We start from the raw sequence: 14469 nt of genomic DNA, 5'->3' as shown, positions 1-14469 counted from the left end.
GTCATCACATTGTACATATTAAGCTTGCACAATGTTACATGTCAGCTGCATTTCAACTGGAAAAAAATAAAGTCCAAATTTGATCTTTATATCATTAAGGACTTTTTTGACTTTAAGTGACAGAAATGCAAACCCAAAGTGCTCAAGGAAAAATGAATTCTTTGGTCCATGTAAATTAAAAATCTGGAAATGTATTTATCTTAATAGCTTTCTTGAACTAGAAAGAGCCCAGTCTCTCGTCTTCTCTGTCTGCCTTCCTCTGTGGCAATTCCATTCTCCAACATGCTTATTCCTCATGCTGGCAATATGGCTACATCATCAAAACCACAAGTTCAGTAGAAAAGAAGAATCTTTTATTCCCTGTGAGTATACGTAAAAGCCTGGGTCTTATTCTTACGCCAAATCTGTCACAAACCCGTCACTGAACAGATCACTGAGACTAAAAGGAAGTACTGGGGCAGACCAGCCTAGTTTATGGTATGATAACAATAACCTGTTTCACCAAAGACAGGCTGCTACCTGGTCATCCTCACCCCTAGACTGAAGCTGAAGGGCTCCCACTGTTTGGTTGCTATCATGGTGGTAGAAGAAAGAGCTTTGGATAGACCCGCACTAGCAATTAAATGCTTAACCTGAAAATGACAAAATGACTTTGTTCACTATTCATTAACCAGAACTAGTCACATGGCTCCACTCAACCACAGGCAACAAGGAAGTACGACCCTATCGTGCTCAGAATGAGGGGAAATTGGATTTTTTTTGGCAAAATGAATGCCAAATGCACTATTTGGCTCAGATTATATCCCCACCTACACCTGGGAGTAGGGTCAGCCCCATTACAATTGAGAACACGTAGGTCTTCATGGAAAACTTAGGTGATGAGCAGAAAAAATGTGAGAGTTGTTAACAGAAAAAAAAATTACATATAATTAAGTCAATTTCTAGTAAATGACCAAAGTTCTCAATTCAGTATGAATGTAACTTCCTGTGTTAATAAATTATTAACTTACAAGGGTTAAAAAATTTACCATATTTGTGGTTATAAACCAAAAGCCAAAAACTGTTCTGTTTTCCCCTGTCCTCCTGATTTTAATCTGGTTGATCGACCTAGTCTAAAGTTTTCAGAGTAGACATTTAAAATCTAGCTCATTTCCTAATCTTTGGTTCACAGGACAGCTCAACCTGTGAAACTAAAGTAGTTTTAAAACCGTAACAAATTCTATTCACAAATAAAGATGTGGGATTCACACTTGCATCTTCATTCTGAGTACCTCGCTAGAATGGTTCTGTCCTCTTGTGGCTTGTAGCACCATTAGACCAGGTTTTGTTTAGGTTTTTCCAGCAAGCTGTTCAGGATCAAGGATTTTTCTTCTTTTAGTTGTGAGAAACAGATATCCATTCAAGTGAATTTAAGAAAAGAAGAGTTTATTGTAAGGCTATAATAGCTGCTTTCTCCAGCTATAAGACTACATTGATTCTTTCATCTTGATTTTTCTCCTTTTCTCTTTTAGCATCTGCTCTGTTTCCCCTTTCTTAACAACCTCTCTGCTTATTCATTTTCATAGCCAGGACAACAAGTTACAATCTCTGGGCTCTTCCAAAGAAAGGAATCACATTGTCTGGGTTTTGGAAATTGGTCTCCTGCTAGTAAAATCAGCTCTGGTTGGGGAAAGTATCACATAGTACACGCAACTGCCTCTTTCATAGCTTCTGGGTGGGCAGGTTAAGCAAGAGGGAGAACTGTATGAGAAACTAATTGACCATGTCTGCTGTAGGAGTTAGGATGAGGTTATCGATACCATTTATGCTTATTATAATTTTAAGTGCTTTACAAATATTAACACATTTAACCCTATGATATAGATAGTATTATTACTCTCATGATACAAATAAAAAGACTGAGATACAAGGAGATCAAATAACTTGCCCATGGTCATACATTTAGTTAGAGGCAAAGCAGAGCCACTCAGAAGTTGAAAGTAGGCAGGATTGCTCCAGAGTCAATGATTGCTATACCACGAGTCTTGGCTATCCTGAAGCATCCGGTTTACGTTATTGAGTTTATTAATGTTTGGAGTCCTTTAAAAAGCTCTTTTGCCAGTAGTAAAATGCTTCTCATTCTCCCAAGCTCATCTCAGGTATTAGCATTTCCACTTTGCAAGCTTTCCCAAGCACCTTTCTTCTGCTGTTAAACAACCCTATACATTCCCATCATTGCCACACAGATCTCCTTGGCCTGTAACTGTTTCATATTGTTAATACTGTGAGCTTCTGTAGGGCAAGAGCAATATATTTCTTATCTTTGTACTCCTGGTGCACAACATAATTACTGGCACATAGCATATACTTAATGAATTGTTATTGGATTATTCACTTAATAAGAGAATGAATGCATTAAATATAATTTATGCTACTCAAATTTCACCAATTTCTCTCCTGCTACTGCAATACAGGACAAAAAGCACCTCCATAAGAAAACCTGGGAACAACGCCTGTGAATCTTTGAAATTATTGGGATTCAGAAGCCGAGATAGTGGTTGGTTTGTGCTTGACGGGGTTGCGGTGAGAACCATGCAGAGTGGCTTGATATCATTTGAATTGTGTGACCATTTAGAGAGGTAATACTACAGTAAACAATACCAGTTGATGAGATGATATCCTCATGGTTCATAATTGATGTTTACAGAAGCACAATCATAGGACGAGATTTTTTGTTCCTCAAATAGAATTATGGATTGTCCTTTAGGGTGTGCTAAAAATGCAAACTAGATCCGACATGAATATGCTATCTGTAATTTCATTCATGATAGTTTAATAAGTGCTTCTGGAAACCACTCTTAACTTAGATTTATTTTTACAGCTTTCTTCTAACTCCAAAATAGTTTTAAAATAGCACCTTCATTGCTGAAATTCCATGGAGATAGTAATTAACTGTTCATATTATGCTCATCTGCTAACTATGCATATAGAAACTGAATTTGTTACTTCAGTGTCCTGATTTTGCTTTCTCATTTCCATGTTCTCTAGACAGCTCATTATGAGAGGAGTTTTAGACAATTTTAAGGTTCACAAGAAGTAGACACTCATAAAGAGAGGGCAGTCATATGTCCAAAGATAGCTTTTATCTCATAAAGGAAAAGCTCACATCTACAGTTGTCTTGGGTCAGGGTCCCTAGAAAAAGAGATTAAGATGAGAATGTGAGTGACTCATTGAGAGAGGGCTATCAGGTGACTCCTGTAAGGGAAGGAAAGAAGCAGGCAGGGCAAGGGAAGAAATGGGAAAAACTAGGGTTTGGGCTCAGCCTGATACCTCAGGGAAGCTCTGAAGCGTGAGTACCAAGGGGGCTGGCTTTACACGCCTGCATCAGTTTGTCTTTGTGAATGTGCGGCTGTTCTAGGGGAGGGGGCGCTTACAGGCAGTTTTCTGGAGAATGACTAAGTGACGGGTGGTCCAGCCCAGGGAGAGGGATTTGTTTTAGTAGTATTTTTGAGACTGGATACTTCCCTCTGCTCACTCTTTTTTCCTTCCATGCAGGCTTATCGTGCTTCACCTGTCTTCCATGGTGGACAACATCCATTTGGTTTCTTTCGTCAAGTCTTTGGAGGAAGCCACGCTCAGCACCACTGCCTGCGTTGTGCTGTATCATGAGAAAGACAACCCACAGAGAGTCGTTATTTTAGTGGTGCCTGCTAAGGATTTAAACCAGGTGCTTAGGAATTTGCGCTTGGAAGGGTTCAGTGGTCCTCCAGAGCCATCTCGCCATTTCCAAGTGAAAGAAGGAGAACAACTTCTTTTAAGGTTTACTGGAAACATATTTGCTTCAAGTAAGTATATAAAAAAAAACTTTTTGCATATTCTGTGGGCTACTGGCCACAAGCTTCAGAAGGAGCTCACTAAATGTGTTTTACTAAGCAAATCTTCAAAGGATTAAGTGGAGGCTTTGGAAAAGTAGGAAGAGAAAAGAGACCTATGTGCTTCTTCCTTTCCAGTCTCTTTCTTCTCTTTTCAGGGTATGCGTGTTCCTTTGTGCACAGACATTCTTTTAGAAAGTTTCCTCCGTAGTCACTGTATCTGAGTCCAAGCTAGGATCATCTCTTTCTTACACCAGTGTAGCCACCTCCTAAATATTCCTCAGCTTTCACTATTAGCCACATGAAATGTATTTCCATACATTAACAACAGCGGTCTAAAAATATAAATCATACTTTATTACTCCCCTGATTAAAACTCTATAATTACTTCCCATTCTACTTAAAACAATATCCAAACTCTTTATGTTGTCCTACAAAGAATCCAATCTGGGGTCAGTGGACTCCCACGAGAAGTGTCATTAGTACTATATTCCAGTATACTTGTCCTATTTATCATTCCATTCATTCTATTTTATATATTTAAAAGACTACCCTGAGAAGGAATCCAGAAGTTTCACCAAACTCCAAAAGCATTCATGACACAAAAGCTGTTCAGAGCCCCAGATCTAGATGACACACCCCAGCTTCCCTCTTACCTTTATCTTTATCTAGTGATTTCTATTTCCATTATAAATCTTACCACAACCTGCAATTACTTTATTTATTTATCTGTTTACTTCTTTTCATTCCTATACTTCAGTTCCTCACTGGAATATAAATTCCATGGGGGCAGGGACTGTGTCTTTCTTGCTGTGCACCCCCGAGCCTGGAATGGAGCCCAGGACATCGCTACGTCATCACTACCATAAATACATAAGTAGTGAATGAAGGAAGATATGACAACGCTGAGGAAAACAAACAGGGTGAATGATGATGAGAGGTGGCAGGAGAGGTGGGGAAGGTGAGGGAATGGACGAGACAGAAGAGATAAAAGGAGAGAAAGAGAAAGAGAAAAGGAAGCCGAAGGAGAACACAAAGAAAGCAGCTGTGAGAGAGAAGAGAGAAAAAGATCCTTGGGGGAGTTGCCAGCACAGCAATTTCTTTTTCATTAATCCCGCCCCCTCCACCCCCCAGCCCTTCTAACTCCTTTCCTCAAGGTGGAATAAGATCTAACAGGTACACATGTAAGGATGAGGTGTGAGGGGAAATTCAGGAATGGGTTTTGTGGGGATTTCTGGTCCAGGGGTCTTGAGATAAACTTGATTGGTAATATTCTCTGTTTACTTATAAATTAGTATAGATTCCATTGATTTTTAAATAGTGCCCATTTTCTCTCTGATTCCGGAAATTACTCCAAGCTCCACTGGCTCTTTGCTCCCTCTTGCTTCAGAAAGCATGTGGCTTTGAAGCCGAGGCTGCCTTTTTTTCTAGTGTCCCAGAAATAAGTGAGAATCTAGGTGTCTCAGTTTGAAGTATCTCTTCCACTTTCATGTGCAGAGTTGCAGTCCTCTGGGCCAGCTGATGGGCCACAGTGTGAGTGACAGAATGTCAGGAAAAGGGGAAGGGAAAGGAGAGGAGGGCGGGGAGGAAGGGTGGAAGAGATCCCTTCCTACTTGGCTTCCGGAGCAGAAACCACCCTGAGACAATCCCTCTAAGAAAACAGTCAAAACCTGGAAGTGTTCCACCCAAACTCATGATGCAAATGACTTCCTGTAATACTTGGGACAGCAGCTGTGTTTCCCTCTGGCTATTTGTCTGTGAGATTCACAGAGGTGACCATGAGCCCTCATGGAAGGATGAAGTATCAGTTCCTTACTGAGGGTCTTGCTCCTGTTAGATGGAGAAAATCCAGTGAGGTTCCAGATAGAGCCTAGGTCTCTAGGAAAGGCAAAGCAGAAAGGATCCCAGCATCCTGCCTGACTCATTTTCCTTGAGTGAAGACGACTTCTCCATTCCTATATGGAGGAACTGCACACGTGCTGGCTACCTCCAGGCACTCTTATTTTAGCAGATGCTCCACTCCCTACCACAGGCAATAGGACACTCAGCCCTTGCCTATGAGAAGGTCAGTAACCCTCTCTTGTTTAGGGCAGATTGTGTAAGGCAAGGGTAGAAGCAGGAAGACCAGTTAATGTGCCACTGCAGTGAACCAAGCAATGGAAGATGGAAGCTTAGATGTGAAAGTGTTGAAGATCATGTCTGATACTTTCACCATCACTATCTTTCGCATAGACAGCTAGCCACAAGCATTTTTGCCGTATAACTAACTGGCTGTAAGGCAATTTTGTTATAAAAGATACAATTAAAAAAAAATAAAAGGGAATTTAAAAGGACATAATATAACAGGAGAAATAAAATAACAAAATTTTAAAGACTGTATTGTGAAATAGAAAATATTTAAATACAATGAAAATGTGCATAGATTCATGGCAATGCTGCACAGATAACTGATTTTATTTTGTGGGCTGTACCTAAGATCTTACCTTCCAAGTCTTTTGTTCATAATATTTTAGACATTTTTTTAAAAACTTGTTGATTAGTCTCTTTGTTTAGCATCACACTTTTTCTTATTTGCTAACGCTTATCCTTCATTAAAAGAGATATCAGTTCCCAAATACAAGGATGCCTATTTATAACTGAGATTTGTGTTGCGTTGTGAAACCTGTAGACACTGTGTGCCCTTGGCCTACTGTCACATGTCCATTGGTAGATGTTCCAAAGTTCTGCGGGAAATGGAGGTTCAACTTTGAGCTTGTCAGGCCCTTCGTCTCAGCCTCTTTCTCCCCCAATTTAGTATGTTTCAAAATGAGAAACCAATTTTTGGGGTAAATCACTGTCATCTGTCATGATTTTTTTGTTGTTGTTGTATATATCAAACCAAACTACTAGCCAGTTATTTTATCTTTTATGGTAAAATTGCCTTCTAGCCAGATATATGGTAAAATGTTTGTGGCAAAAATGCTTGTGGCAAAGATGTCTACAGCAAAGATGCTTATGGTGAAAGTACTTAAAACTGGTGGAAATGTGTTAGAATATAGGAATATTCCGAGCCAGTGGTTCTCATAGGAGTCTTCTGGGTCTCCGGGTTGCTAGCCTGTCACCTCCTCATCTGACTTTTCTAAGCAAAAGCATACATTTCTGCATTTGTAATTCCTATGTCTTCAATGAAAAATAGTTTAATACTCATTATTGAGAAGAAAATATATTGCTATAAGAAATCTCTAGTAACTCACAAAATATAAATAAATTCTGTAGTTCTTTATATGACAAATATTTATTGTATAGCTGTTAGCCTACTATCCTTACTAGGAATTATACACATAATATGTTGAGGAGAAAGAGGTTCTCAAAAGGTTAGCTAATGATTGACTTCATAATTTTAGTATGCAATAACAGCTTTTGGGTTGACTTCTCTAAATATGCCAGAGTGGGAGAAAAAAAAAAAAACACTACAATTTCTTTGTGCTATTTGTCCTTTTATCAGTTCTCTTTTTTTTCTGTGACAAAGGATCTCCAAAATATAGTGTGATATCTTTTTAAAAAATCTGCATAATGCTTTCTGTTTATAACACCAAAATCATGCTATTTATTGTTAGTAAATCCTCAATAATTTCATCCTTATTTTATATATAAGTATGACTCAGAGATTTGCATTACATATTTTTGTTTTTTAAAATCAACTGGCAATAAGAGGTAGATACATTTTATGTCTAAATTGAACCTATGTGGCTATGTTTCTTCCTCAATCCTTATACACTGTATATAAATTATTCCTTATAAGTAATTATGTACATGGAGGGAGTATCTTTCAAGGGGTGGAAGGAGAAATTTACTAAATTTTATTCTATTGTGACCAAAGTAGCAACAGATTTCTTGATAGTACTTTAGTGATATGGAAGCAGAAGTGTGCCAGATGTTAGTTACCCCAGTGATCCAGAAACTCTAATTTACTATTTACTATTTCAGTGACTCCAAATAATTTTTCTTTTTTCTTTTCTTTGTTTTTTCCTTTTTACCAGAGTGAAACTTAAGAAGGCAAACCCTGGCTAGCCATAACTGTCCTAGGATGTCCTAGGAATCTGTTTTGTTCAAGGAGCCAGGTTGCCTGTAAAATAGAAATTTGTGCAAAGGAACATACTCCTGTACCTTCCCTAACCTGAGGTATTCTAAGTCTAGAGTTAACCGTGCTTAGAAATTCACAAAAATGACCTCTAGCAGTTACAACAAGGAGAAAGGTATTGGTGTCATCTACATCTCTTACTCTTATTTCACTGGGCAAGATGGAAACCTTCCCATGAGAGAGAGGGAGAGAGAGAACTCTGGGCAGTCATCTTTCAGACCTCTCAGAGCAGCAGGAAGCTGCAACTTAGATATAGAAGTTTCATATTAACATTTCTTTAAAAATTTTAAATGGGTTGTTTTTTTGTCATACAAATTCAAAACAGTGGAAGAGTCCTGCTTCTTTCTTCTCATCTGCTATCACCGCTGTTATTTGCTGTGCCCTTATTATGTGCCAGGCCATGTGCCAATCATTCTACCTATATTATCTCATTTCATTCCAAAACAATGCTAGAAGATGAGTTTCATTTCTCTTGTTTTAAAGGTAAGGATATTAAGACGTCAAGAAGTTCAGAGACATAAAAGAAGTGGATAAATATGACAGAGGAGATTAATAGTAGAGGCTGAACTTGAGTCTACATCTTTATGTTTCAGAAACATATCATAACTGCTACATTGTAAAAGCTTACTTTTCAATTTGCAAAGGGTAATGTACTCTGCCTTAGGAAATACGGCAGTGTCTGTTGTACTTTTGCAGTGACAGGATCAGATATCCTGATTGTCATGGTAAAACCCCTGTGAGTGAAACATTATGTTCACTAAAGTGCCATTATTTTCAGTGGACAGTAGAGAAGACTTTTACATATCCTTGTTTGGGAGGAATTCACCAGGTTTTAATAGAAATTTTAGTAACTATTTAATCTAGTAACTATTCCATTTGGAAGTTCTAGAACAGCACTGTATTCCTGCGATGGTGAAAATGCTTTATATTTGTACTGTTCAATAAGGCAGCTACTAGACAAATGTGGCTACTGAACACATGAAACGTGACGAGTGCCTATGGAACTGAATTTTTCATTTTTTAATAAATTTTAACTTTAATTTAAAAAGCCACGTGTTGCTAGTGGCTACCATATAGGAGAGTGCCATTCTAGAATGTCCATTGTGAGGTTGTGATGGTGGGAAACATTGTATGACTACTTAAAGGAAAGGAAAATATAATTCTTAAGAAGTGAAAATAATTTTTTAAGTAGAGAAAGAGCGGGATATACCCAATGGTTTCTTGTTATAACAAAATGGAATTGAAAAAGAAAATGGAATAGAAAAAGAAACTCAAAGATTATTAGATCTAGAAGCAGCCAGAGAGCTCTTGGTTCAACCAGATGAATCGTTTCAGTAATCTGTAGTCTCAGCCTACTGCTGCCCTGTTAGGTTATGTTTTGACAAGAGTCAATTACACAAAAAGGATGCATTTTGAAAAACAAATGATTGTTTGGATTTTAAAAAATTAAGTAAGGAAACACGCTATGTCTTCATAGTAACAAATGCATTTTACTTCTATTTAGGCAATGGGAAGGATTATGGAAAAGACTACAAGCTTATTTTTCATTTACAAAGGAAACCTAGACTGGAACTCCAAATCAAAGAGGTGGATGAATTTGGAAACTATAGCTGTCCTCATTATAAGGGCACCCTGGTAGTTTATAAAGTACCTAAAGAAAGGATAGCCCACAACTTGGATCAATCTCTTATACTTAATGAAAATCATTATCAGTTGCCAATTTGCAAATTACCATTGAGACTGCCAAAGGTGAGTTATTTTACTTCCATAATTACTGTGTTTGGTCAGTTCTTTATAATTATCTACCAGAATCAATACTGCAGACATATGGATACTTATGGTTAAAAGAAAAAATAGGAGTAACATTGATAAGGAAGGAGTGGGTAGCTATAATTTTAAAGTGATAGATCACCTAATCAGAATTTCTACTTTCTTTCATATCAACTTTCTAATAGGAACAATTCAAGTCGGTCTGGTCCTGACAGTATATTGTTAATGACTATTGAAAAAAAATGTTATAAATTTTCTGTAACTGTATCTGAGCAACTAGAAAAGTCATTTATAAAAAACATTGAATACATTTCAGAACACAACATTTTAAGAAAAAATCATGTGGTGACTAGGAAAATGACATCAAAATATTTTGAATGAGAAAAATCCTGCACATTTAAGAGTTAATTACTCTTCATTTCTGATTTTGTTTGAGTTCTTTTTCTCTTGGTTAGTCTAGCTAAAGCTTTGTCATTGTTTCTTATCAAAGAACAAACTCTTCATTTCATTGATTTTTTTCTACTGTCTTTTTCATTTATATGCACTATAATATTTATCTCCTTCCTCCTATTAACTTTGGACTTGTTTGTTCTTTTCCTAATTTCTTTAAGTATGAAGTAAGATTATTTATTTGTAATTTTTCTTGTTTCCTGAGGTAAGCCTGTATCATCATAAACTTTCCTCTTACAACTGCTTTAGCTGCATTCCATAGATTTTGGTATGTTGTGTTTCTGTTTTCATTTGTATATATATTTTTTATTTTGTCCTTAATTTCCTAGTGATCCATTGGTTGTTTACTAGCATGTTGTTTAATCTCTACATTTTTGTGATTTTTCCAGTTTATTCTTGTAGTTGATTACTAGTTTCATGTCATTTTTTTTTTTTTTTTTTTGCTGGAGAATATGTTTGATAGGATTTCAATCTCCTTGAATTAATTGAGACTTCTTTTGTGGCCTAATGTGCAATCTAGTCTGAAGAACAGTCTATGTGCACTTGAGAAAAATGTATATTCTGCTGCTTTTGAATGGAATGTTCTATATATATACCTATTAGGTTCATTTTACTTAATGTGTTTGTTTAAAGTTGATGTTTCCTTATTGATTTTTTGTATGGATGAACTATCCATTGATGTAAAGTCCCTTATTATTATTGTATTTCTGTCAATTTCTCCTTTTAGATCAGTTGATATTTGTTTTATTTATTTTGGTGCTCCTTTATTATGTGCATATATATTTATAAATGTAATACCTAGAGGAGAAATTACAACTGATACCACTGAAATAAAAAAGATTATAATAAACTACTACAAACAATTACACACCAAAAAATTGGGCAACCTAGAAGAAATGGGTAATCTTCCAAGACTGAATCATGAAGAAATAGAAAATATGAACAGATTGATTTCTAGTAAAGAAGATTGAAACAGTAATCAAAAACTTCCCAACAAACAAAAATCCAGGACCAGATGAATTCATGGGTGAATTCTACCAAACAGTCAAAGAATATATAATACCAATCCTTCTCAAACTCTTCCAAAAAGTTGAAAAGGAGTGAACTCTCCCAACCTCATTTTATGAAGCCAGTGTGACTCTGGTACCAAAACCAGACAAGAATACTACAAAAAAAAGAGAAAGTTACAGGCCAATATCCTTGATCAACATAGGTGCAAAAATTCTCAAGAAAATATTAGCAAACTGACTCCAATAATACATTAAAATAATCATATGCCACGATCAAGTGGGATTTATTCCAGGGATGCAAGGATAGTTCAACTTTCACAAATCAATCAATATGATGCACCATATTAACAAAATGAAGGATAAGAACCATATGATCATCTCAATAGAAGCAGAAAAGGAATCTGATAAAATTCAACATCCATATATGATAGAAACTGTCAGCAAAGTGGGTAAAGAGAAAAGGTACCTCAACATAATAAGTCATATATGACAAACCCACAGCAAACATCATTCTCAATGGTGAAAAGCTAAAAGCATTTACACTACGATCAGGAACAGGACAAGGATGCTCACTCTCACCACTTTTATTCAACTTAGTACTGAAAGTCTTAGCCATAGCAGTTAGACAAGAAAAAAAAATAAAAGGCATCCAAATCAAAAAATAAAATGTAAAACTGTCACTATTTGCACATGGTATAATACTACATATAGAAAGCTCTAAAAATTCATGAAAAAACTGGGAGAACTAATATATCAATTCAGTAAAGTTTCAGAACACAAAATCAATATACAGAAAGCTGTGGCATTTCCATTCCCTAATAATGAACTAGCAGAATGAGAAATTAAGAAAGCAATCCCATTTACAATTGCAACCAAAAAAAAACAAATCTAGTAATAAATTTAACTAAGGAGGTGAAATACCTGTACACTAAAAACTGTAAGACATAAATAAAAGAAATTGGTGAAGACACAAATAAATGGAATGATATCCTGTGCTCATGGACTGGAAGAATTAATATTATCAAAATATCCACACTAACTAAAGCAATCTACAGAGTCAGTGCACTCCCTAACAAAATTTCAGACATTTTTCACAGAACTAGAGCAAATAACTTTAAAATTTGTATGGAAACACAAAAGAACCCAGATAGCTAAAGCAATCTTGAGAATAAAAAACAAAACTGAAGGGATCATGCTCCCTGATTTCAAACTATACTACAAGTCTACAGTAATCAAAACAATATGGTATCTGTATAAAAACATACACATAAATCAGTGGAACAGAATAGAGAACCCAGAAGTAAACCCACACATATATGGAGAATTAATTCATGACATTGGAGCCAAGAACATACCACAGAGAAAGGAAAGTCTCTTCAATGAATGGTATTGGGAAAACTGAACAGTCACATGCAAAACAATAAAACTAGACCAGTATCTTATACCATACATAAAAATTAACTCAAAATGGATTAAAGACTTGAATGTAACACTGAAAATCCTAGAGGAAAACATAGGCACAACCTCTTGACATTGGTCTTAGAAATGTGTTTTTTGGATCTGACTCCAAAGACAAAGGAAACAAAAGCAAAAATAAACAACTACATCAAACTAAAAACCTTCTAGGCAGTAGAGGAAATCATCATCAAAATGAAAAGGGAACCTACTGAATGAGAAAAGATGTTTACAAATCATATGTTTGACAAGGGGTTAATATCCAAAATATATAAAGAAGGCATATAACACAACAATGAAAAAACCCCAAACAACTCAATTTAAAATGGGCAGGGGACCTAAATAGACACTTTTCCAAAGAAGACATACAGATGGCCAATAGGCATATTAAAAGATGTCCAATACCACTAGTTATTAGGGAAATGAGAATCCACACCACAATGAGTTATCTAAAAACTCTCAAGGTGGCTGTTATCAAAAAGACAAGAAATAAAAAGTGTTGGAGAGGATGTGGAGAAAAGAGAACCTTTGTACATTTTGCTGTTGGTGGGAATGTAAATTGGTGGGAATGTAATTGGTCTAACCAGTATGAAAAATAGTATGAAGAATTGAGAATATAATTACCAAAAGATCCAGCTATTCCATTTTTGGATATTTATCCAAAGAATACAAAATTACAAATTTGAAAAGATATATGCAGCCTACGTTTATTGCAGCATTATTTGTAATAGCCAAGATATGGAAACAACTTAAGTGTTCATACATGGGTGAATGGATAAGAAAGATGTGATACATATATACAATGGAATACTACTCAGCGATAAAAAAGAATGACATCTTTCCATTTGCGACAACGTAGTTGGACCTTGAGAATATTATGACAAGTGAAGTAAGTCAGACAGAGAAAGACAAATAGCATATGATTTCACTCATATGCGGAATCTAAAACACAAAACAAAACAAAAACCACGTAATCAAACAAAACAAAACAAAAACAAACTCAGAAATACAGATATTAGATTGGTGACTACCAACCAGAAAGGAGGGAGGTTTTGGAGGGGTCCACAAAATGTTTGAAGAATGTCACTTGATAGTTGGTAACTAGATTTTTGGTGTTGCTCACTTTGTAGTGTATACAGATTCTGAATTGTAACGTTGTACACCCGAAGCATATATAATCAATTTTACCTAAATTAAAAAAAAAGTTACTTTTGTTCACTTTTGTTTAAAATTCTTACTCTTATCAGGAAACAAACAAAAATTTAAATAATTTTCTTGCTGTACATACTATTTCTTTCAGTGATCCAGAACTTGTACTTCTAAACTACATTCTAATGAGAGATATAACTGAAAAATTTATTTTATTACTCCAGAGGAAGAACAAACTTCTTATCCTTTAAAGAAAACCAAGATATTTTTCTGTGTTTTTACTTGTATTATGAACAGTAGTAATATAGTTTTCACGGGGTTAGATTTTTGTACTGATTTTAAATAAATTACTAAGATGAGTAATTAATTTGACACATATTAATTGAACTTCTGAAATAGGGAATGAGCTATGCTAGACATTATGATAAATACAGAGCTTATATAGGAAAATACATGTCCTACCTAAAGCTGCATTTTCCATAATGATGGCCACTATCCACACGTGTCCATGGAGCACTCGAAATATGGCTAGTCCAAATTGAGATGTACTATAAGGGTCAAATACATACCGGATTCCAAAGACTTAGCACAAAAAAGAAAATAGAAAAAATTTCAATAATTTGTTTAAATTGTTTTCATTGTAAATTACAATATTTTGCTTAT

At 35.7% G+C, this 14469-nt stretch overlaps 1 protein-coding gene across 2 annotated transcripts in view; it reads left to right on the top strand.

Annotated features, from left to right (window-relative positions):
• Nucleotides 1-14469, top strand: part of DTHD1 (death domain containing 1) — a 61506-nt gene that overhangs the window by 23476 nt on the left and 23561 nt on the right. For both annotated transcript variants that reach the window (XM_010962714.3, XM_074349442.1), the window contains 3 exons: nt 2454-2618; nt 3536-3825; nt 9477-9721. In XM_010962714.3, coding sequence (XP_010961016.3) covers nt 2454-2618; nt 3536-3825; nt 9477-9721 — 700 coding nt within the window. The remainder of the gene's footprint in view (nt 1-2453; nt 2619-3535; nt 3826-9476; nt 9722-14469) is intronic.

This window comes from Camelus bactrianus, chromosome 2 (assembly GCF_048773025.1).
Source record: "Camelus bactrianus isolate YW-2024 breed Bactrian camel chromosome 2, ASM4877302v1, whole genome shotgun sequence".
Classification (NCBI taxonomy): domain Eukaryota; kingdom Metazoa; phylum Chordata; class Mammalia; order Artiodactyla; family Camelidae; genus Camelus; species Camelus bactrianus.
Note: the sequence above shows the minus strand (reverse complement) of the source record. Positions and strands in the feature narration are given on the sequence as shown.